Genomic DNA, 26,498 nt, shown 5'->3' with positions numbered 1-26,498 from the left:
GATGGTGGGACTATAAACTCACGACCAAGATGCGATACGACCGACGCGGCAACGGTCAGATTTGTGAGCGAGAATTGGAAGCGATATTGGACTTTTGTTAAAATTAACTCGCCAAGACCAGTGTTGGTATCATCGACAATATAATTATAAATCGCTATCATTGATTAAAGTTATCATCTCAATCCAACTCTTGAATAAACACCAACTATCACCTGTTTTAATTTTTGGCCATTGTGAAGATGAAGATAATAATCGAGTCAATCAAACTGCCAGGGTACCAGGCAAATGAGACTCACTTCAGAGTTTGAGTTATTTCCATGTACAGATAAATGTCACCATGACCATCGTCATCATAACGTAACTACTAAAGATAATATCCCTTAGTGCCCTATCACTTTGTTTTAAAAGAGGGCACACAGAATTTTAATCTGATAAAGTCGCTTTGTCTTCGCGGCTATTTCTGGAAGGGCGGAAACACTGATGGGAACGATAAAGTCTGGTCTATTATTGTATTCGACCTGTTTCCTCTGAAACTGGGTCGCACTTGATGGACCCAGCTCCATTTAGACCTGGTTATATACTTATACCTTAATTGAACGTTAATACATCTAGATATATGTGCAAGAGTATTCCATGAGAAATATTACTGGTTATGGAGCAAATCGTGAGCTCAAGAATACCATCACCCCGCCTACTTCCACGGCATAGGAGTCAGGCGTTCTAGTATAAAGGGTAAACCAGCGATTTTAATTGAAATTCCGGCCCTATGTTTCAAAATGAGTGATATTGGCGGCATTCACGGAATTATTTCCCTAAGTCATTTCTCCCTACCACGTGAAAAAAATTTTTTTTTTCTATTCTATCAGCCCACAGCCGTCCACTGCTGGACATAAGCCTCCCCCAAGCCTCGCCAGAACGATCTGTCCTGCGCTGCCTTCATCCAGCGGAACGCCGCGAACATCAATGGTCGTCGGTCCATCTTATGGGACGCCTACCCACACTACGTAATATATACCAAAATATATTTATTCCGGCCACCACAAAAGGTTCGTCATTATCGGCTGGTGGGAGCGTATAATTGATGGAGACCATGAACGACTATAAGCACCATTAGACTGGCCGTTTTCTCGATGGACTTCAAAGCAATAAAACCGAGCATCTTATCTCGAATAATTCAATAAAGATTATAATAAGTATTCGAGTGTTTAAAGGCGTCATAAGTCTGGATATAGAAAAGCAACGTATTGATTCAATAAGGTTATATTTACACGCCATTCTCACAGCAGATGCTCCCCTAATATCGGAACTTGCAAATAACATTCTCGGACTACAGGAAAGTGAACGGTTTCATACTTGGAATAGTTTTAAAGGATTTTTCTATGCTTCGTAACTATTGACACGAAGCTTATAAATAAACAACAAAAGCTTCTTACATTTTAAGATTCCCTAAAAAGTATTATTTTGTCCGTAAAAATTAGTTTTTCAACTGATAACTGTAAATAACATTTTAACTAATTTAAACTATTGTGTGAGTCCAACGTGCCCCTCCCCTCCTTATAAATGGGTTGAACTCATAAATGGGCTTATAATACTGTTACGCCGGTAAGAGTAACGCCATCTATCGCCGAATAGCCGAAACGAATATCAAAGGATCTAGTGACGCTTAGAACTCTCGAGAAGTGCAACGCCATCTACTGTCAGATAGCGGATACACACATCGAAAATATCCGACTTGAAGGGAATTAAGAATTTTGGCAAGCGCAGTGTGGGACGGCCACCTACTAGATGGACCGACGACCTAGTAAAAAGCGCTGCGTCTCGTTGGATGCAGGTGGCAATGGACCGGTCGCACTGGAAATCTATTGGAGAGGCCTATGTTCAGCAGTGGACGGCGATAGGCTGAAATGATGATGATGATGAAGAATTTTAAAGTGTTCTGTGAGTGTTCTAAGTGCTAATACAGTTGTAATTTGTACTTTGGTGGAACTTTTTATTTATCCCGAACCCTAGCGCGTAACAATATGTTCTATCAGCGGTAAATAAACAAATTTATATTTTAGGGTTTGGGTATTACTCGATGTCAAAGCCAACCTTCGGCACTCGCCCGACGATGTCAGCTGGCTTGGACAATAAAACGCATCGCAGGAATAAGAGCTTCGTCCACAAAGCAATAATACAACAGACACTATGGATCTTAAAATATGTATCAATAGATAGTGCAAGATCTTTTCTATACTTAATATTATAAAGAGGAAAGATTTGTATGTTTGTTTGTATTGAGTAAATAGGCTCCGAAACTACTGAGCCGATTTAAAAAAATCTTTCATTGTTTGGAAGCTACACTATTCCCGAGTGATATAGGCTATATTCTTTTAAAAACAAATCTAGGGATCCTTAATAAAAATCCAATAATGTAAACCAAGGTGTAAAAAAATTACCTAAAATATTCTTTACATCGCGTGCCCTACGAAAACTATTGATGATAGAATAAAATAATGTACTACGACTTTGTAGAACACATTATTATTTACAAAAAAGTGTCGCGACAGCATACGTCAACTAGTGTTATTTTTTTAAAAAAAAAAACAACGACAAATATCGTTGAAATTTTTGTTAAAAACCCAGGCGGAGCCGCAGTGGGCCGCTTGTAATATATAAATATTGGACCCCGGGTGGCTGTGCTGTTGCATACGATTGTTGATTCGTAAACTCATCAATAATCCAAGATGGGCGTCGAAAATTAGGAAACGTTCAAATATGTACATTTTAGCGTTGACTCTTCACTATTTTAATGAAATAGACGTTTAAATAACTAAAATAATATCGGATCACAAGAATAATTAATGATTTAGAGCCAAAAAGTTTATGTATGATCACCACGCGCGACCGCTTTTCACCTGCAATGACAAACGAAATTCCAATCAGTGTTACATTTTTTATATTTATTGCTTAGATGGGTAGACGAGCTCACAGCTCACCTGGTGTTAAGTGGTTACTGGAGCCCTTAGACACCTACCACGTAAATGCGCCACCCACCTTGAGATATAAGTTCTAAGGTCTCAGTATAGTTACAACGGCTACCTCACCCTTCAAACCGAAACGCATTACTGCTTCACGGCAGAAATAGGCGAGGTGGTGGAACCTATTCGTGCGGACTCACAAGAGGTCCTACCACCAGTAATAAACCTTACATACCCGGTCTTAAATAAAATTACCATTTAGAAGAGTAAAAAACGATTAATCTTTTTGCCGCCGATTATAAAAATAACAAAACTAATTATAACTCGCGTCGCTAGATACATTATTATGCGCCCTCATGGCTGAGCCCGTGTTCACGCACCTGTTCTAGTGAAATTGAAAAGGCCTCTGGGCCACTATTAATCCCTCCCTCATTAAAAAAATATAATTATTTTGCATTCGACAATACTCTTATCGTATTGCTGTAGTCCACGGGAACGCTATTACTTTTATCAGTGCAATACATAGTTTCGGCACATCTGTGTTTCATATTACGGTGCCTACTTATAAAATGCTTTGCCTGTGATGTCATTCTTGATATTAAACACAAAGCAAACTATGCGGATTTTATTGACCAAATGTACGTCTTTCTCAGTACTTAAAATTGGATTTTAAAATGCGATATATAGGACTGGCAGCTTGTGAGCAGTATTAATAACATTGTCAATTAAACGCTCCACAGTTAGCGGCGCCTAGCTAGGATTTTCTCCTATATTTTAGGGACGACTCCTATAGTCGTACAAATGTAGGCGATAAATCGTGTTACTTTCCAAAATAATCTATGTAGTGTCTTTGATTCACGTTGCCATTAGCGTCAAATATACTGGGAGCTCAGCTGTTTTAATGATTTCAAAGGTACTCAAGGTAGTATTCAGTTACATCGGTAGTATTCAAAGGTCCTAAAGGTACTATCGGTTGACGTATTTGCTATCCGCTTGTATTATGTGAAGATGAAGAATCTATACAGTTTCTTGGTTACCACAATCGAATTATTGTAGATTTTTCAATCAATTGTGAGCATCTGCTCAGCCTGCCAAGACGGTCCTGATCTCTTAGCAACATTAGGGCGTCCATTAACTCTTCCCACACATTGTGCAATAGAATTAAATCTAAAACCAGCATCGTCCCAATGCCGATATAAAAGCATCATATATCTGTTCCGAATTTGGCTACAAAAATGTCTATATGATGTACATGATCATTGTTTTATTTTCAGGTTAGTGTGCTACCTATCAGCGGCGCCATCCGCCGGTCCCGACCTCCCAAGCTTGCCGACATACAGAGGTAACCACCACTATATATCAGAAGTTAAAAACGTAATAGAACATCCACGTCATTAGTTAAGGAAAGTCTGACTTACATAATAGAAATACTAGGAACAAACACAAGCTTAATGTACTAATGAGGAGGTTACATAAGATACGAAATCCATTCGGGTGTTTGTCTGTACAACAAAATCCCACAAGATGTTCAGAACCTACATATACATAGGTTTAAGAAAACTATTAAAGAACATCTGTGCAATAAAAGCTTACTATAAAGTCAATGATTATCTAGAAGATTGCACAAAGTGGGAATGAGTTGCTCGCTCCAGGCATTTCATTATTGCAATAATTGTTACGTTAAAATACCTCTTGTAAAAATGAATATTTAAAAAAATATATCTAATATATACAAAAAAAAAAACTAATATTTAATAAATAAATAAATAAAACATCCCCGCTGAGTTTCTTGCCAGTTCTTCTCAGGGCGGAGGCTAGTTCTTGTGAATTGGCGGTAGTTCTTTTTGACATTCAACAAGTGTGTACTTTCATTTATGTTGAATAAAAATTTTTGATTGATTGAATATCACGCATTTAATGGGAACTAGCAGTACTGACCAGCATTTATTGAAAGAAAAACGAATAAAAAGTGATACTTTTTTGTTCGGTATTTGAAAATCTAAATTTTAATGTGAATGTTAATAGTAAATTGCAAATAATAGGGCCAAAAAAAGGTGAAGTAAAAGAAAAAGAAGAAACAGAAAACTCCTCCCCTATGGCACGCTGCGCCTTCACTCGGGAAAAATTAGCCTGAAGTAAAGTTTTTTATTTTATTTATTTTTTTAATGCCTAGATGTGTGGACGAGCTCACAGCCCACCTAGTGTTAACACTAGGTGGGCTGTGTTAACACTAGGTGGGCTGTGAGCTTAACCACTTAAGTGGTTACTGGAACCCATAGACATCTACAACGTAAATGCGCCACACACCTTGAAATATAAGTTCTAAGGTCATTTTCCTGACTGTTACCTTTGTAAAATTTTTAGTTTTTGAAGCAGTTCTTTTGCCTGGCAGCTCCCGTGATACTTAGCGTAGCAAATAAGGACTTAGTTCGGGTGACATTTCCATGTTTGACATTGAATGTGACATTTTGTTTTCTTTCCTGGCTGCCTAGTTTTGAACTCGAAATTCGATAACAGTAACGTAACACTAAAAGACAAAAGAGCTTTCAATGACGCTCTTGCTTTCTAAGCTTACTTCGTTGAAAGCTCTTATTAAGGCTACTGGTTACACAAGCGACAATAATGTATTCTTTTTTATCGTGATTCGTCTAGTTTTAAGTCATCGAAATCCATAGATGTGACACCATGAATGCCTCCACTTACCTTGAAGCATGTGGTTGAATTTTATATAATAATATATGTAAGCTTTGTGTTGACTTTGACAGAAACATTAGCATTTGGGTATGTATCAGTTCAGCATTCAACCATGAGAGGGAGCCACAAGTGGGACAAAGAAAGAAACTTGCTTTTTCTCGATCGGAATAAAAATGTATAATTAAAATATATAATTCATTAAAACTCTTTCTGAATTTGCTTTATTATAAAAGTGAAAAGGACGATTAAATTTGAATGCAAGAATAGTAGTAAAGCATGAACATTTAATTGTCAACTCTCTTTTTTAGGTTAGTAGTTATTTCATTAAGTAGGTGATATTTGTTAAGTGTTAAGACTAATTGGAAAGCTTCCTTAGAGCTTTGAGCATAAATACGGTCATTTTGTTTGTTAAAATGTTGCTCAATTGTAAAAATTTTCTCATCCGTAAACAAAAATTTTCTATGACCTCCCTTTGCGTACCGCTTCAGTAGTTGTTTCGATTTTACCACCCTATTCTCTTTTAAATTATCAGTTAAGAAATGACCAGTACGTCTCTTATAGGCTGCAAGTCCTAAGTTATCTTTTAAAGTACGTGACATGGTTCTAGGTGCTATCTTCATCTCCCGAGATAAAATGTTTTGCTTTCGGACAGGATTTCTTCGAATTCTTTCCCTTACTGCTTTGACCACCTTTTTCGCACGAACACTACGTGGACGGCCAGATCTTTTTCTGTTATAAACAGAGGAGGTCTCATTGCACCTATCAATAGTCCGGTACACAAACATTTTACTAACACCAAGCGTATGGAGAGTTTAAAAAATTGCATTTGGCTCCATACCTACTTTGTGTAATGCAATCACAGCGATTCGGTTCTCTTTATCACCTCACTCCATTTTAATATCGCAAAATATTGTACAATGTATTGGTGCCAAAATGAGAAAACTCAAAGAGCAATCATATAAAAATGACAGATTCCAAATTCACATGTAATATTTTGTTTATTTTTAATTGTAACAGTATTTATGGCCAGACTATGTATGTTGTGGATGTGCATGTATGACATGCAACGGATGTCCCACCCATCAAACCATTACGCAAGATTACTTCGCGGCATAAACGAACAGGGTTGTGGTACCCATTTGTTTAAGTCAGTCGGAGATCACAATATACTAGTATAATATTCAAAGAACGCTATTGCCTCTACTCCGACGCTGGAACTAGGGTTTTTCAAATTCTTCTTCGGACTTCGGTTCCCTCTGTATTTTGTACCGTATGTTCCATGGGGAGTGCTCTGAGGAATAGTTCGATGATATCGGCATCTCGTTTTTACCATCGCACCGCCCGCCACCGGAGTAGAGTTCATCCATACTACCTGGAGCCACTGCAGTCATCCACAGTGCGTTCCCAGAGGTCTTTTTTGCCACGTACCATCCGGCTATGGAATGAGCTCCCCTCCACGGTGTTTCCCGAGCGCTATGACATGTCCTTCTTCAAACGAGGCTTGTGGAGAGTATTAAACGGTAGGCAGCGGCTTGGCTCTGCCCCTGGCATTGCTGAAGTCCATGGGCGACGGTAACCACTCACCACCAGGTGGGCCGTACGCTCGTCTGCCTACAAGGGCAATAAAAAAAAAAAAAGAAAAAAAAAAAAAAAATATATTCGACTATTGGATTCCCTAACTGTTAACTAAATTGTCGGAAAATTTAATTCAGGAAAAAGTGAACATACATATATTTAAAAAAGTAGAATTTTCAGCTCATGTGTATTTATTTGATAGCTGTTACCCGTGGCTTCGCCCACGCGGTCAAGGAAAAGTAATAGCGTAGTTTCCCGCTGGTATGAGATGTTTTTTCGAGATAAAAAGTAGCCTACGTCACTTTCCTGACTTTTACCTTTTTAAATTCGTTGCTTCGTTTTGACGCGAATGAATGACAACACACAAATAAACAAACAAACACACAGGCGTTTATTGCATTACAAGGATATGGATTTGTGACCGTAATTCTACAATACTGTCTGTATGTTGGCACGGGTACGTTTCACCCTCCTATTTCTATTTTATTGTACTACTAGCTTTTGTCCGCGACTCCGTCCGCGTGGAATAGTTACTTTGGCATAAAGCTAAATTTAACCCCCACTTCATTTACGTAGAAAATTAAAATATTTTTGAATTATAGAATGTTAAGGAGCTATTTAAACCCCTATTTTGAAACATTCTTTATTGGTGCTCCACTTGTATTGGCCTTACCGTGATGTTATATAGCCTACATTTCTTAGTAAATGAGCTATCTAACACTGAAAGAATTTTTCAAATCGGACTAGTAGTTCCTGAGATTAGCGCGTTCAAACAAACAAACTCTTCAGCTTTATAATATTAGTATAGATATACGCAAATTTGTCACCGCTGCTATATGTTTACTGGAACTTATAGATACAGCATCAGAAATTCCACATTAAATAAAAAACCAAACTACGAGAAAGGAAAATAAATTAGCCAGGGAAAGGAAAATTAATTTAGACTGGACACGTGTGAATGGCGCCTTAAGTCCGCAAGGAGCGGAAGTGATATTGTAAGTGCACACCCACCCTACTGTAATGCATTCCAGGAAATCCCAAGCAAGACTACACACTACAGAATTAACGCGAGACCAGCAAACTTAGCCGATGTCACAGTATCATCTAACTTTCGATAGGTTCACTCAGGCCCGTCTGAATATAGTCAGGGCGTCGGGGATCGGAAATTCAAGATGGATGTTATGCTCCAGGAAACGTTGAAATATGTAGACTTTAGTGTTGAATCTTCGCCTTTTTGAATTATACAGGGGCTTAAATTACTAAAACAATCAGGGATTACAATCGACGCTTGAAAAGCAAACGTGACTAAGCGACAATAACTGCTTTGTACATAAATGATGGCAATAACCATATTCGATGCGTAAAAAAAATATATTTCTAGGTCTTTGGGAAGGCTTAGACGACGGAGGAAAGATCTTCCACCGAGCGGGTGTATATATGCTCGGTAAACCGACGGTCCGAATGTTGTTGTTCGGAACTTGTATATACGCGCTTTATCTTGAAAATGTGGTAAGCGAGATTCAGGCATCTGTCAATTATCTTGCGTTGTATGATGGCTACCCGCCACAGGTCTATTGAAATCATTTCAATACTACAGCTACTAGCTAGATTCTATTACAGCTAGATTCGTTAAAAAAATTTTTTTTCAGGTATTTCATCTTTAAATTAGTCTACTGTAAAGTTCATTGCCGCTTAGTCACGTTTGCCTTTCAAGCGTCGACATGAATAATTAGTGATTTAGACATTGGGTTTGTGAATGACCGTCATGCGCGACAGCTGTCAACAAGATAATACAATGCTTTGACGTTCGGCGGCCACACGACAAACTCTCCAACGTCAAATCCAACTCCAACTCCAACATCAACTCCATTCGATTCGATGTTACCAGCTCTTAATTAAAATAATCATTTAGTCGAACACAAAACAATTAATCATTATCAAAATGGCGATAATAAAATTAACTAAATAAATGATAGCTCTCAAAATAACATTGAATAAGATTATATAAAAATGTCACGCGCCGTTAAAATAGGCGTTATTTAAAGACATTATTGAAATCATATCTCTAAGTAAACGGCGGATTCCATGCTTATTTCTATGGGCTCAAGTATTTTCTTAATACCGCGTGGGTTGTGAATTCCTTTGCCCGTCGACGTAGCGTAAAAGGATAGCTTATGAGTGTAAATAAAGGAATAAGATGCTTTAGCTGTAACGGCTATCAAATATCTGGCAATCTCTCAGGTTAACCATCCGGTGAGAAGATTAAGTAAAAAATAATAGATTAAAAAAACTAAAAAAATACTCTTTTAAAGAAATTCCAACTAAAAAATAGGAAACAAATTTTAATGAATTTGAATTAAAAATAGTGTAAAAAAAAATTATTTTATTGTAAAAAAAGCGTGGTGTGCATGGTATTATAAATATTTTATGAACAGATATGAGTAGAAGGGTTAGTTTGATAATATCCTGAAAAGCACCCCACGCTTTTTTACAATAAAATCATTTTTCTTACATTATTTTTAATTTAAATTTATTTAAAAAAAAGGTCTATTTTTTAGTTAGATTTTCTATAAAAACGTATTTTTTTATTTTTTTTGTTTTTAAACTATTTTTATTTTTCATTTTTAGTTGAATTTAAATTTTTTCAAAATTTTTTTAGATATTGAATTTTCATCGGTCCTTAATAAGTATGCCAAATTTCGATTTAATCCGACGTTTTGAAGGGGGTCAAAATCATGTTCAAAGATTCCGTTACCTACTAACATACATACGCCTGAATCTAATAAAAGCTTATTAAAAAACTTGAGTTAGTTCAACTCTTGATATGAAACTAGTTAATTTTTAATGCATATTTAGGTTTTCTATGGCTCAGTTTTCATTTAAAACTTGCAGATTATATTGTATTGTACGTAATGTGGCTACGGGAATGATGTTACAGTGAGCTCTGACACCGTGACCTCAAAGCAATGACAGCATCAACAGTAGGCAGCGGCTTGGCTCTGCCCCTAGCCTTTCTAAAGTTCATGGGTGACAGTAACCACTCACCATCAGATGGGTTGTACGCTCGTGTGCCTACAAGAGCAATAAAAAAAGCATGGTTATAGCTAGTACAAACAAATTTAAACATATTATCTTAATTTTTTCATACATAATGCTTCGTCAATTCATTTCGTTTTACAAGCACAATTTATAACTTTACCTACTACTGTATCCGACGCTGTGTAGTGCACTATGGAGCCGTGACGTCAGAGCAATGGCCGCGGGCGGGAACAAAATTAAAACATTTTTGCTTTATTATTTCAGTGACGTGGATATAACATCGCTTTTCTTGATTGGCTTCAGGAAATACATAATTTGTTGGAGTTTAATAAAAGTAATAAGACTTTTATATTAAGTTTTTATCCGTCTTCTGTGTATTAATTTTTCTAATACGTTTGAATTTAGACTTTAATGCTTACAAAATTAAGATATAGTGTTTAAGATCTGACCGTAAATCATAATATTAACCAGCTTCCATCACCAAAAACTAACCATGAGAACACAACTACAACCCCGATCTCAAACTAGTTCATAACCATTTTTTCTATCTACTTCGTAAAAGGAGGAAAATTCTTCAAATTCTCATACATATTTCCAGTACTAAAATTTTTCTCTATATCCTTTTTGTTGATAGTGAAATAATATGATCGAAGAAGCGACGTTCAACTATTCTACATTAATAATAACGTTATAAATAATTTACATAGAAAATTTACTACAGGAATTAGCTTAAGTGGCTGGCTGTAGTACAAACACGTATTCGAGTATGGTCCAAAAAAACATTATTAGCGTTGTATTAACTCTGTTTTTAGTAGGTCTTTTATTATTTGAAGTGTTTTCAGTTATGTTCAGCGCCGGGACCCGACGGCGTTCCTGGTCGAGTTCTCGTCCTAGCTCTGAAGGAGCTAGAGCCCCAGCTGAGGGGGCTCTTCGCGGCATGTCTCGAGCAGGGTCAGTTTCCCAGTGTATGGAAGGAGGGGAAGCTGGTCCTACTCAGGAAGGAAGGGCGCCCCGCGGACTCGCCGTCCGCGTATCGGCCCATAGTGCTGCTCGATGAGGTGGGCAAACTTTTTGAGCGCATTATCGCAGATCGCCTCATCAGCCACTTGTGCAGGGAGGGGCCGGACCTGGATGACAACCAATTTGGTTTTCGTCGGGGGCGCTCCACCGTAGACGCCATCATATGCGTGAGGGCCCTGGCGGAGGAGACGGTGTCCCGGGGTGGGGTGGTACTGGCGGTGTCTTTAGACATCTCCAACGCTTTCAACACCCTACCCTGGAGTTGTATTCGGGAGGCTCTAAAATGCCATCGCGTGCCTCCCTACCTCCGCCGCATGGTAGGGGCTTATCTGGAGGGTAGATGCGTCACTTATCGGGGACGTGACGGTGCCGGTCGGCACCTCATGTCGTGCGGTGTTCCACAGGGATCGGTCTTGGGACCGCTCCTGTGGAACATCGGCTACGACTGGGTGCTAAGTGGCGAGCTCCCATCGGGCGCCGATTTGACGTGTTATGCGGACGACACGCTAGTCACTGCCCGGGGTAGCTCGCACAGGGAAGCGACGTTGATAGCCACGACTGCGATGTCACTGGTGGTGAACCGCATCCGGCGCCTGGGCCTGGAGGTGGCCCTAAACAAGTCGGAGGCTATGGTGTTTCATGGCCTCCGACGTGCGCCGGCGCCGGGATCACACATCGTGGTAAGTGGGACCCGAATAGCTGTCGAGTCCACCATGAAGTATCTGGGATTGGTGCTCGACAGCCGATGGGAATTCGGGCCCCACTTCCGGCGGCTGGTGCCCAAGCTGATGGGTGCAGCGGGCGCGCTTTCAACGTTGCTTCCCAATTTGGGGGGCCCGAGCGCCGCCTGTAGGCGGTTGTACGTGGGAATCGTGCGGTCCATGGCCTTGTATGGGGCCCCTGTGTGGGCGATGGACATGGCGGCCAGCACTCTCGCCATTCTGCGTAAGCCGCAGAGAGTGATGGCCGTCAGAGTCGTTCGCGGGTACCGCACGATTTCCTACGAGGCGGCTTGCGTCCTGGCCGGATCCCCGCCTTGGGACCTGGAGGCGAAAGTACTCGCGTCATTATATCGATGGCGCGAGGAAGAGCGGGCACGGGGCTCGAGGCTGGTGCAGCGGCAGATCACGCTGCGCCACGACGTCAGGCCTTGGTGGCGGAATGGCGGCAAAGGTTTCTGCGCCCTACCGCCGGCCTCGCAACCGTCGAGGCGATCCGGCCAGTACTCGGCGACTGGCTCAGAAGAAGGCACGGCTCCCTGTCGTTTAGGGTGACACAGGTGCTGTCGGGGCACGGTTGCTTCGGCAAGTACCTGTGCCGCATAGACAGGGAGCCGTACGCTCGGTGCCACCACTGCGTCCACTGCGGGGAGGACACGGCACAACACACGCTCGCCGAGTGTGTAGCTTGGGAGGAGCAGCGCCGTGTCCTCACAAATGAAGTAGGAAGCGATCTGTCGCTGCCGGCCGTAGTGCGGAGGATGGTCGGCAGCGCAGAGTCGTGGGACGCCGTGGTGTCCTTCTGCGAGGACGTGATGTCGCAGAAGGAAACTGCGGAACGGGAAAGGGAGATCTCGACTCCCTTCCCCGGCCGCAGAAGGCGCACCGGGCGCAGGAGAAGGGAGGACAACGCCCTTATCCGCCCCCCATGAATGGGTCCAGGGGCGAGGGACTTGGGAAAGCCCTCGCCCCCTATTCGATGGACCTGAGACGGAGACGCGTGCGGGTGTCGGTGCGTGCCTCTGAGGCGATGCACGGAGTAGGTGAACGCCTCACCACCCCTTGCAGGAGACGAGGCCTGGACAGACGAGGCCAGCACTGGTGTGGGGCTGCGGAAGAATTTGGATTCCCGCGTCCCTGCGCGCACGTGTGGGTGGACACCGGGGTGGTTTTAGCCGGTAGAAGTCCGGCACGCCCCTCCGCCTTTCCCCAGGCAGAGGTAGTTCATGAGGATTTCGCCCCGAAAAAAAAAAAACAAAATGTGTGCAATTCACACATGGTAGAAGTGAAACCATCCAAAATTAAAATACAATTATCCTAAACGTCTTAAGTATATGTAAAATTTTGTCATTAGTAAATAATTGTAAGGTAGCGCCCTCTGTGAATTGATATTTTAATTTCACGTATAATCCTAAATTAAAAATCACTACAAGAGCATTCATACACACGTTAGTATTAAAAAAAAATGCACCCTTAGCGGCAAACGTTTCAACTCCATACAAATTTGAGGTAACTTTTACGCTATCGAGAACGTTAAAAAATTCGCACTAAGCACACTGCATAAATTAAAATACACGTGCGTCCGAACTAAGCTGTACACGATTGTGAGATTTCAAAATCGCTATATCTTATAACTTGTTGCTGCATGTAAATTTTTAATCATTTCGGTAGCGTGGCGTACCACCTGCGGCTATATACACAACGTACGACCTAACTATACAATTGTATGATACGTCTATGTAGAGAATTGTGTGGAACGGGGGTATTCCTTAGGTCATTGTGAAATCTGAGTAAAGTTTCATTACTCTAAGGGGATTTTCGATATTCCCACAATACGGGATATGGTTGTTTCCGTAGCTCAGTCCATTCGAACACTATTGTAGTAGGCTTTCTGTCGAACGCCCCCCCTTCCCCGTCCCAAGTGAAGGTCACAGGGTGACCTGAGAGCTTCGAGCCTGCTCGGCATGCTGCCAACACTAGTGCGCAGCAAAGGAGTAACATCGTAAGAGCAACCGGCTGGCGCTGTATTGCGTCCCGACCTGGCAGGCTGCTTCTGACCGAGCGGGCTATCCAGCGGCACTGCTTGGACCGCCTGAAGGGCTGCCGTACCAAGACAGCCCACGTTTTAGAGCCTTCGTTTCGCCTCGAAGCCTCCGTCAGTCTGGCTACCTTGGGGTGAGCTAGTTTCTGTTTTGGCCGTTGTAACTGCTTACCTTGAGGGGATTGGACGCTTGGGTGAGAGTGCAGGCAGTCGTTTAGTGTTTAGGGCCAAATACCATCCTTGGACCCGCGGTCCGCTCCCAACATCTGCAGACCGTCCGGTCCCAAATACGCCGCGCGCCCCCTATGTTCAAATACCTAAGTTCGAGTTTCGGCTTCTTGCCCATAAAAAAACTCTCTGTCCGCCAGATTCATACCCCACAATTTGTTGGCTGGGGCTAGATGCTGGGCTGGACTAGGCTAGACAAGGAAAATCGTTGAAAAGAAAAAAATCATCCTATAACCATGTGTTTGGTAGACATGCATGCTATCGTCGTGGCCTAACTGATAAGACGTCCGTTGCATTCGTGTTGAGCGATACAACGGTGTTCGAACCCCACAGGCGTTACAATACAATACGTTCTTGACAAATGCTCACGACTGAGTTCCACGGTGAAGGAATAACACCGTATAATAAAAATCAAACCCGCAAAATTATAATTTGCGTAATTATTGGTGGTAGGACCTCTTGTGAGTCCGCAAGGGTAGGTACCACCGCTCCGCGCATTTCTGAGGTGAAGCAGTTATGGGTTTCGGCTTGAAGGGTGGGGCAGCCGTTGTAACTATACTGAGACCTTAGAGCTTATATCTCAAGGTGGGTGGCGCATTTACGTTGTAGATGTCTATGGGCTCCAGTAAACACTTAACACCAGGTGGGCTGTGAGCTCGTCGACCCATCTAACCGTTAAAAACAAAAAATAACACGGCAATCACCATGTGAATGCGTAGCTTGCTGCAACAATGATAAAACTCTTTCTAAACACAAAGCTAAACCTCAAGATAATTGAGGTTTCGTTGATGTAAATGAGCAGATTTTCGACCTCTACAATATCTAATATAAATTGTAAAATGTCGATAACGAGAATGATTGTTATGTAAATTTATACAGAAACTCGAAAATATTTTCAAAAAAAACTACTGTTTTCCCGAGAGTTCAATATTAGCATGTGAGTTGCAGACGCGCGTTTTTAAACTGATAGATACGACAGTAATAAATAAATATTTCGATTCGCCAAAAGATGTCGGTGATTTCAATACTTTCCAAGGCAACTTACCATATTTTAAACGGGGAGGGGTCATCGTCACTCATGGATTTTATCAATAGCTCGTATGGCTTGTCAGACATACCTATATATAACAAAATATAAGATTAGCTACTTAGAGATTGATGTTTGATTTTTTACATTAGTGATTTCTATGTTCATCAACTCATTTAGAGCAATAAAATAATAATAAAATGGAGTCCATTTATCTGTGAAGACCATCAGTATTACCGAATTCGCACGACCTTCTGTCACTGCCCTTTGCTTAAAAAAATTAATGTGTATAAAATTGACGTTTGCTAGTGCACTCTTATTTTGAAATAAGTGCGTACACGTGAATCAATTGCGGAATGGTCTAAACGACATTCACTAGTATTAAATCCGCAGAAAAGCATTTATATATTACTAGGCACAAAACAACAGGTAGCAAAGATGAAGATATTTAATCCTGTGGTAAAAATGAGTGATGGAGTGCTGCCTAGAGAAGATTGTGTAAAAAACCTGGGCCTCATGATGGACGAGAACTTGAGATATGAGGATCATATCAAGCAAAAATCAGCTAAATGTTTTGGGTCCTTGAAAACATTATATAAAATCAAACGAGTCTTGAATATGGATGTAAAACTCCATCTGTGCAATAGCCTAGTTTTGTCTCAACTAGCTTACTGTGAATTAGTGTATGATCCTTGTATTTAGAAAAAGACCGAAATTAAAATGCAAAGAGTGCAGAATGCGTGTATGCGATATTGCTCCTCTAGAAACCGTATAAACCCCTACTTAGTTAGATATGGTATTCTTAATATGGCTAGATCGAGAAATTTGAAATACGCTTGTTTCCTCCATAATCTGTTTAAGTGAAAAACACCGTTTTATTTATACATGAAACTGTCATGGAAAAAACAGATACTCAACCTTAGAGAACGTGTTAACTTACTCAGACGGCCTAAATTTATAAATAAAGCTACAGGTGGTGGTTTCTCCGCCGATCCAAAATCTGGAATGACCTGCCTCCGCCTTTGAGAAGTAGACTCTCACAAGGATTAAATCCCTTCAAATATTTTTATAGGGAATTTCTACTTAAGCAACAAAGTGCGGAGGCAGGGATTTTGTAGATTATGCCACATGTTAAAATTTAGGTATTATTAGATTATTTTTATAGATTACTTTATATTATTTTAGTTTTAGTAGTTTAGTGTATTATTTTATAGATTAGATTAGTTTATAGATTAAAATTACAGAGAGCGGCAGAATAGCGATAGTTTCAGCTATCACAAAGCAGAGCCGCGGCCTTTTTATCTCCACTGTCAGTTTAATTAATATATTGTAATATTGTTTAGATAGAATTAGAAATCTATGTCATATAAATTGAAAAGTTATTTGTATTGTAGAGTAAATAAATGTTATTATTATTATTATCTTTACAAAATTTTTTTTGGAGTTTACTCCTTTAGAATCGATTTACATATATAGGCCCGGGGTATGAAAATTATGGGGACCAAAATCGTACTAGCATGTCACACGAAATGCGTTATGCGCCTGATTGGCTCCTGATTGCGTGATGCGTGCGCGCGCCAATCAAAATCGTACTAGCATGTCACACGAAATGCGTTATGCGCCTGATTGGCTCCTGATTGCGTGATGCGTGCGCGCGCCAATCAGGAGCCAACGCGCGGCCGCGTTATTGCAGGTGACGCCGGGCTGCTGCGCCGGCAGTCCGCCACAAAGCCTCGTCCTGATCGCGCGTTTCTCTCATTATTGTATTTTCATATATTTGTTAGTCGTTTGTTTTGTGTCTCGTTAATTTGTTAATAATCTGTAGTGTATCGTGTTGTCGTAATATAGAACTATTTCTCGTATTGTTTCGTTTAATTTTTTATATCCAGTAAACTCCAGTCGTGCGTCGGAGCGGACACACACACTTTTTTATTTCTTTCTCAGCTTGCGCTGGTAGTACTTTAGTGACATTTACGGAGTAATCGCTCAAGTAAATGTCACGGTTTTTTGGGGTTGGCTAATTAAGCGTGTTCTACAATTGTATTATTATTATTATTATTATTAAACCTATGCATTAAAATGATCAGCAATACACAAGTTAAAAAAACTGAAAGAAAAATCCGTGACTATGATTATTATTATTATTTTTATTCCGGAAATGTCACTAGAGTGCCTCCATGGATGTTTTTTTTTTTTTTTTTTTTTTTTTTTTTTTTTTTTTTTTATTGCTTAGCTGTGTGGACGAGCTCACAGCCCACCTGATGTTAAGTGGTTACTGGAGCCCATAGACATCTACAACGTAAATGCGCCACACACCTTGAGATATATAGTTCTATGTGAATATATGTTCATATAATCTATATATAATCTATGTGAAAATAGATGTCATGATCATAGAAAGTTAGATGGCGCATAACTTAATTATAAAAAAATAATAAGAATTACTCAGCGTCAAAAACGCCGCATCATAAACGCAGCATTCGAAACGCTCGTATGTACGACCCTCCCCTAGAGAACAACCCTGCTATAAAGTTTTAAAGCTATGCTTAAAACAATAATTTTTCATATATCACTACTTACTTTTTATTTCAAATAAAAAAGTTTAAATTGCCAAGTAACTGTCATATAAAGTAATGACTTCTAATATATTTAGATTGTTTGGCAGAAATAATATCAGCATTCCTCATAAGTAAGAATATTTATTTTATTACCTAAAACCATGTTTTTTTTTTATTGCCTAGATGTGTGGACGATCTTACAGCCCACCTGGTGTTAAGTGGTTACTGGAACCCATAGACATCTACAACGTAAATGCGCCACACACCTTGAGATATAAGTTCTAAGGTCTCAGTATAGTTACAACGGCTGCCCCACCCTTCAAACCGAAACGCATTACTGCTTCGCGGCAGAAATAGGCGGCGCGGTGGTACCTACCCGTGCGGACTCACAAGAGGTCCTACCACCAGTAATTACGCAAATTATAATTTTGCGGGTTTGATTTTTATTACACGATGTAACGAATTTTCACGCAAAACGTACCTACACAATAAACATAACGATTTTAATATTCATTTATCACGGCAAACAAATACGGCGCCGCGAAACCGCGATCCTAAATGTGCTAACTTAATAACAAGCGATCCGTAAACACAATATTATTCAAATGCAAATACGAAAACGTGTTAATACAATATGTGAAGATCAAACAAACGTGATCACAAGACAAAGTAGTATACATACATTACGTTAATCAAATACACTTCTTTGTCTCCACCTTATCCCACTAGGTGGGGTCAGCACAGCTAATTTTTCTCTTCCATTCTCTTCTATCAGCCGTCATCTCAACACTCACACCTCTCTCTCTCATATCGTCATTCACACACTCCATCCATGTCTTCTTCGGTCGACCTCTTACCCCTCTACCTTGCACTACCATTTCCATACATCTCCTTCAATATTATTCAATAACATTGAATCCTCCTTCAATGTTATTCAAATACACGTTTGTTTTAAAGCAAACTGATAGCTATGCTGACGGCTCACTTGGCGTAAAGTGGTTAGCGTGGCCGTATTCTGCTCCCCGGAGGGACCTCGATCCCCTCTGTATTTCGTACCGTATGTTCTATGGAGAGTGCTCTGAAGAATTGTTCGAGATGATACCATCATATCGCTTTTACCATCGCACCGCCCGCCACCGCGGTAGAGTTCATCCATACTAGCTGGAGACACTGCGGTCATCCACAGTGCGTTTCCAGAGATTTCTTTTGCCACGTACCATCCGGCTTTGGAATAAGCTCCCCTGTACAGTGTTTCCCGAGCGGTATGACATGTCCTTCTTCAAACAAGGCTTGTGGAGAGTATTAAGCGATAGGCAGCGGCTTGACATTGCTGAAGACCATGGGTGACGGTAACTACCATCCGTATGCCCGTCTGCCTATAAGGGCAATGAATAAAAAATTGTAACAAAGACCTAGATGAACGCCTTCTTTTCTTGAACCCAATTTTGTATCTATCTGTTAGGGTGAAGCTGAAATAGCCTCTGAAGACTATCAGCATAGGTAGGAAAAAAAAGGGATGCGAAATCCTCCTGACAGTTTTTTTTTCCTACCTATTCTAATAAACTCGAGAGCTTAGTCTAGATTCACCGAGCTAGTAGGTGAGCTCACGGGACTCAATCCGGGAGTGTAGCTAACACTGGCCCTACCAAGAGTAGTGCTTCGCAGAATCTACCACCGGATCGGGAACGCGACCCACTGAGAATATCCGGCGAGAAACTCAGTGGGCTTTGTATATGGGTTAATTTACTCGTCGAGCCCTTCATCGCAAGCGACGGGTTAGACGAGGACGGTTACCGGTGCTTGAGGTACCTAAAAGCAGCGTTAATGGATCGGGAGGATCCTTAATGACGTGTTCCTGACCGTGCCAAGCAATTACATCACTAACAGTTAAATGTCTCTTCAAGTCTCGCCTAAAAACATCATGGCCTTCAGTGCTCGTCCGATATGCTAAAAATCACGCCTTCATATCATAATAGCTTCTTCATAGCAACCCGCGAACTGTTCAAACACGATCACATTAATGGTAATAATACATATTTACCCACATTATTTTCAGAGTTATTTTGAATGACATACGCTGTTTTCGTATAGTTTTACTTAAACTATACAGTATTTCTGACGAAGGCAAAAGTGTACCTTCGTATTTCAATGGGTATAGCCAAGTCCTTACCTACCACTAAAAGCTCTTCAAGTCAAAAATCGAGAAAGAAAAAGAAGAACATGTTATGGCGAAAGGAATTATTTCTAGACCCTAGTGGTACTTGGCCAAATTGATAGCAGTTGTGGAACAGAGCATGAAATTATTTGATATCGAATCTAATTCTCTTCATAGTCGGTTGCTCTTGGCAGAGCAGTTGTGACCATGTGGGATCCTTGTTTATTAAAGCCTTGACAGATGTTCTCCATAGTTCGCGAACTGAGGCTTGGCACACGCACTCGTTAAGGGGGGTTTTGGTAAGGTCTTTGGTTTGATCAGTTTCTAATTCTAAGCAGATTTAAATCTTATTTCCCTAATCTGCTATCTGCTGTCTTAATAAAGTAATAAAAAAATCAATCAATCTGCGCACTGCTTTGTGTGATCCTTTATGCAACCAACCTTTGAAGTCGTCATGGCCTAAGGGATAAGACGTCCAGTGCATTCGTGTTGAGCGATGAACCGGTATTCGAATCCCAGGCGGGTACCAATTATTCTAATGACAATACGTACTCAACAAATGTTCACGATTGACTTCCACGGTGAAGGAATAACATCGTGTAATAAAAATCAAACCCACAAAATTATAATTACTGGCGGTAGGACCTATTGTGAGTCCGCACGGGTAGGTACCACCGCCCTGCCTATTTCTGCCGTGAAGCAGTAATGCGTTTCGGTTTGAAGGGTGGGGCAGCCGTTGTAATTATACAGACCTTCGAACTTATAGCTCAAGGTGGGTGGCGTATTTACGTCATAGATGTCTATCGGCTCCAGTAACCACTTAACATCGGGTGAGCTGTGAGCTTGTCCAACCAACCAAGCAATAAAAAAAAAACATTTTTCCGGAAAGGCATAACTGCTTCGATGCCAAATTCGACAAGACGGCACCTACCCGAAGGGGTCAGAGTTTACCCTACCGACATCAGAGCATACGCCTCGGACTAAGAAAAATTCCTCCATTTTTAAATAGGCCAACAAATTCTGACCCTGAAGCGTGTAAATCGATTACAATATGTTTAGACGTTGAACTGACAGCGTGTGGGCAGAAACTGAAGATAAATTGCGGTCGATAAGTGATGGCCCACAAACGTGTTAACTGGTCTGTTGTTAGGTCAAGATGCGATCGAGATTACAATATTATGTTCTGTAAACAAATTACTTTTGTGTAACACTGAAAAATAATAAATAATAGTTTAAAATAATTAACAAAAGTACGCTTTTATAGAAAGTCTAACAAAAAAAAGAATTAATGGGTTGCTTTTCAGGATATTATCAAAATAATCCTTCTACTCATATCTGTTCATAAAATATTTATAACTACTGATACCATGCACCCCACGGTTTTTTTACAATAAAATAATTTTTACTTTTATTTTAAAATAATTTTTATTTTATTTTAAAATAATTTTTACACTCATTTTTGAATTGAAATTTATTAAAATTTATTATCTATTTTTTAGTTGGATTTTCTATCTAAGCGTATTTTGTTAGTTTTTTTTAAACTATTATTTGTTTTTCATTTTTTAGTTGTATTTCAATTTTTTTACCTTTTTTCAATGTTTTTTTTAAATACTGTATTGTCATCGGTCCTTAATAAGTATACCAAATTTCGAGTCAATCCGACGTTTTGAAGGGGGTCAAAATCATGCTCAATGATTCCGTTACATACTATATAACATACGTCTGAAGCTAATAAAAGCGTATTAAAATACGCTTATGTCTTTCTTCTAATTAGTTGATATTTCTTGCGCGGATATCTTCCGACCGTCGTCTCTATAAAAGTCAGTGGACTAATAAAAATGATTCATGTTGGAAATTATGGATTGGTTAATTGTGAATAAAAAAAATACGATAATTTTACATTTAATCAATCATATATCATATGCCATCTTTATTGAAAAGGATTAATTACGTTTTAGGAAAAGTTCTGGCGCCCGAGAGAGTTGTCACTAACTAATGACATTAAGGTTAACAATATTTATTTTATAATGAGGCCTGTGCTTCTTTTCCCACGCATGGAATTTGTTTTTGTAGGCACGACCGTATTACTCGAGAAACTCTAATAACAAAACGCTGAATTATGACTGCAATCCACTTCGAAGCCATTAGAGCCAAATGTTGAAGTGACAAAATCATAAAAGAAGCTAATCTTAAAAACCACTATTCAATTTTGTACATAGAATTCAACAATTCCTATCCGAAATTATGCTGGCGTTTTCTTGTAGCTCATTAAAAATGGCGGCTGTGTTAATTGCGACAAATAAAAATTAAAAAAGCACACACGGCGAGAATAAAGGTTAATTAAAATTACCTCTACAAATTATTCTAAGAGCCTTGACAGGCAATCGCAGACGGGACTGGTGATGTCACCATCAAATTATTTCTGAACGCTCGTCTAGACAGACTTCAGACTCAGAAAGATTATCTAAAACAAAACGAAAATTAAACAAAACAGCTAAACAAGCAAATAGAAGCGTCGCTTTAAACAACAAGCCGGAAAAGTTAAGCTATCCGCTGATTTACCCTATAGCATTTTTACTGGTGGTAGGACCTCTTGTGAGTCTGCTCAGATGGGTGGACGAGCTCATAGTCCACCTGGTGTTAAGTGGTTACTAGAGCCCACCCACAACGTAAATGGCGCCACCCACCTTGAGATATGTGTTCTAAGATCTCAGTATAGTTACAACGGCTGCCTCACCCTTCAAACCCAAACTATTCACGGCAGAAATATGCAGGGTACCTACCCGTGCGGACTCACAAGAGGTCCTACCACCAGTAAAATTGAATTAAATATATTGAATTAATCGAAATTTTACTGCTTATTATTTTATGTATAATAGGTAAAAAATACACACAGGCATAGTTGAGATGTTTCGTTCAGAAAAATTACTCTATTTTTTGTTTTTGCTTCTAGTCTCATATAACACGGTTTCACACAACATGGGACTTTGTAGGAACGTATCTACCGCGTTATAGGAGGGTTAGCTGAATCTTATATTATTATAACATACATCACTACATAGTATAAAACAAAGTCGCTTTCTCTGTCCCTATATATGCTTAAATCTTTAAAACTACGCAATGGATTTTGACGCGGTTTTTTTTAATAGATAAAATGATTGAAGAGGAAGGTTTGTATGTATAATAACACCCATTAAATAGTGGAGAAATCAATAATAAATTACAGTTTCCGAAGCGAAGCGAGGGCGGGTTGCTAGTATTATTATATACATACTATGTAAGTTATTACATAGTTCCCTCAATTATAAAATCGTATTACCAACGACGGTAAAATCGTTATTATTCTAAATCGCTAAACTCCTGCTTGGATGAAAAGCTTTGGGGTTTTTACATCTATTCACATTGAACGAAGATCATTACCCAAGTCATATTAACTGTCCGCTCAACGCGAAGCTTTATGTTGCGTTCAAACGAAAGCTTTGTCAAAAAGTATTAACATTAAAGAACTATTAGTTTGAATACGAATGAATTTCCCACAGAAGCGGACTTATTGCAATTTCTTTCGAAGCAATTTATACTGTCAAATACAGTTACCACGCGACAGCTACGCTTTAGCTGCAGCGTACCAAGATTTTAATTTGGTTCACTAGTCGAGCTTTTTTTTCTTGTTTGATTGCGTTCGAACGACGAGCTTAATTACAATCCCCGGGTACTGTAGATACGCTGTCAATGACATGCTTATGAGCAAGCTATTAATAATATTTTATCTATACTATATAATACTATAAAGAGGAAAGATTTGTTTGTTTGTTTGTATTAAATAGGCTCCGAAACTACTGAACTGATTTGAAAAACTCTTTCACTGTTTGGAAGCTACACTATTCTTGAGTGACATAGGCTATAATCTTTTTGGAAAAAAATTGGGAATCCCTACTAAAACTCCAATAATGTAACCCAAGGTGTAAAAAAATTACCTAAAATATTCTTTACATCGCGTGCCCTGCGAAAACTATTGATGATAGAATAAAATAATGTACTACGACTTTGTAGAACACATTATTATTTACAAAAAGTGTCGCGACAGTATATGTCGAACTATTATAGTTATGCCGCAATAAGTGTTCTTTTATTTAAAAAAATAAAACAACGTCGTTGAAATATTTGTTAAAGACCTGAGCGGAGCCGGAGCAGTGTGCTAGTTCGTAAATAAATCTTGTTTTGAAATTTATTATAGTTGTATTTGGGATTCTTGGAAAGTTTTCTTTAATATAACTATTACAGACGACGATGTTACCATCAACGAAAGACAAGTGATGGACAGCAAATTTAATAAATGGACGTTTTCCATATAGTTTTCGAATATATTGCTGGTGACCTGAGCGACGGTTATCACTCACCGTCGGGTAGATCATATGCTCGTCTGCTTATAAAGGCAAAATAAAAAGAAGAGGTCGACCGAAGAAGATATGGATGGAGTGTGTGAATGCCGATATGAGAGAGAGAGTAGTGAGTGTTGAACAGACGGCTGATAGAAGAGAATGGAATAGAAAAACTCGCTGTACCGACCCCACCTAGTGGGAGATGAAGAAGAAGATATCCATGTCTGAATGCACATGCACAGTAATGCATTTGAAAGGCCTGTCGTTACTTTTAGAATAAATTAGAGTCTTAAATCTCGTGCCTTGAGTGAATGCACTGAGAGTCCAGTGGTCATTTAAAACAAGATGCCCTGTAATTCGGGTATTTATCATCATCAGCTCACGCTAGTCCATTGCAAGTCTCTAGCACGTCCACATAGCTCCGTTTTTCAGCACTCCTTGTCCGTTTGAGCTCATCTCTTCTGATTAACATATTTTACTATAGTTAATACAAGTATTAACTTACTTAAGTACTCTTCTTCAACCCGTGTCGACCCAATGCTGAGTGTAGATCTCTTCGAATGCACCCCATTTTCTTCGGTCTCTTGCCTTCCGCATCCAGTCCCTATCAGCCACTTTGACCAGGACCTCGGTCCACCTCGTTGGCTGTCCGCCCACGTTACGACGTTCAGTACGAGGTCTCCACTCCTGTACTTTTGTGCGCCATCGATTGTCAGTGTGACGTCATATGTGGCCGACCCACTTCCACTTTCTCCAAGCAATCGCTTTGGCTGTGTCATTCAAACCAGTTCTTCTGCGAATTTCGGTATAACTAGTAGTACCAAGATGAGACTAGTCCGAACGTTGGTTTTCTCGATTTTCCTCTATGGTGCAGAGTCGTGGACGATTCGAACAATAGAGCGGAAAAAAATAGAAGCGTTCGAAATGTGGTGTTGGCGAAGAATGCTCCGCATACCGTGGACCGCCAAGAGAACAAACAAATCTGTCCTCGAGCAACTTCGTATAGAAACGAGACTGTCGACGATTTGCTGCCAGAAGGTTCTTGGTTGATTGTGGTGGGCAAGGTGGAAGGGAAAAGACCCGCCGGCCAGCCAGCAAACCGTTTGTCGGATCAGATAACTGCGCTCACTGGACTCTCTGTTACGAACGCCCCGAGAGAAGCCGAAAACCGAAGCAAATGGAAGCTGAGGGTACAGAGAGCCACGAAGGGCTTTCAAGGACACGACCTTCAGCAATGAAGTATTCGACTAAGAAGAAGAAGTAGTAAGAAAAGCTAGCCAAATAAATACCAGTCCCCACGCAAGGAAAATTAAACTATAGCCGTATCTTAGATTAATTAATGATCACAAGTTCGAACACTTTGTACAACAAACAAAAGGAACAACATAAATAAAGTATCGCAATAATAAGAACGGTTTATAATCGTTAAGGCCGTCTGTCAGTCACACGCGGCACATTTGTTCCGTTCGTGGGAATGTATCGAGATGATCATTTGGTGTCAATCCTCGATCTTAACTTGTAATGGTACTGCTGTTATACTAGCTAACACATATTTGTATATTATTTCTCAAATTTAAATTTAAACATGTAACAACTACAAAATTTAAATACAAAAGTAAAAGATTTATCGCTAAATAACAATGTCTGTTACAGTTAAGTAAACTATAAAAGTGTTTATAATCGAAAACAATATTAAAGTTTTTTTTTATCGAAATCTGATCCGATTCATAAGTCGTTGTGGCCTAAAGGATAAGACGTCCGGTGCATTCGTATGTAGCGATGCACCGGTGTTCGATTCGCGCAGGCGGGTACCAATTTTTCTAATGAAATACGTCCTCAACAAATGTTCACGGTTGACTTTCACGGTGAAGGAATAACATCGTGTAATAAAAATCAAACCCGCAAAATTATAACTTGCGTAATCACTGGTGGTAGGACCTCTTGGGAGTCCGCACGGGTAGGTACCACCACCCCGCCTATTTCCACCGTGAAGCAGTAATGCGTTTCGGTTCGAAGGGTGGGGTAGCCGTTGTAAGTATACTGAGATCTTAGAACTTATATCTCGAGGTCGGTGGCGCATTTACGTTGTAGATGCCTATGGGC

At 39.9% G+C, this 26,498-nt stretch overlaps 1 protein-coding gene across 1 annotated transcript in view; it reads left to right on the top strand.

The window, feature by feature from the left end:
• LOC101735336 (calcium/calmodulin-dependent protein kinase kinase 2) overlaps positions 1-26,498 on the top strand; it is a 171,608-nt gene that overhangs the window by 50,964 nt on the left and 94,146 nt on the right. The window contains exon 2 of the mRNA XM_038016235.2: positions 4,235-4,302. Coding sequence (XP_037872163.1) covers positions 4,235-4,302 — 68 coding nt within the window. The remainder of the gene's footprint in view (positions 1-4,234; positions 4,303-26,498) is intronic.

This window comes from Bombyx mori, chromosome 16 (assembly GCF_030269925.1).
Source record: "Bombyx mori chromosome 16, ASM3026992v2".
NCBI lineage: Eukaryota > Metazoa > Arthropoda > Insecta > Lepidoptera > Bombycidae > Bombyx > Bombyx mori.
Note: the sequence above shows the minus strand (reverse complement) of the source record. Positions and strands in the feature narration are given on the sequence as shown.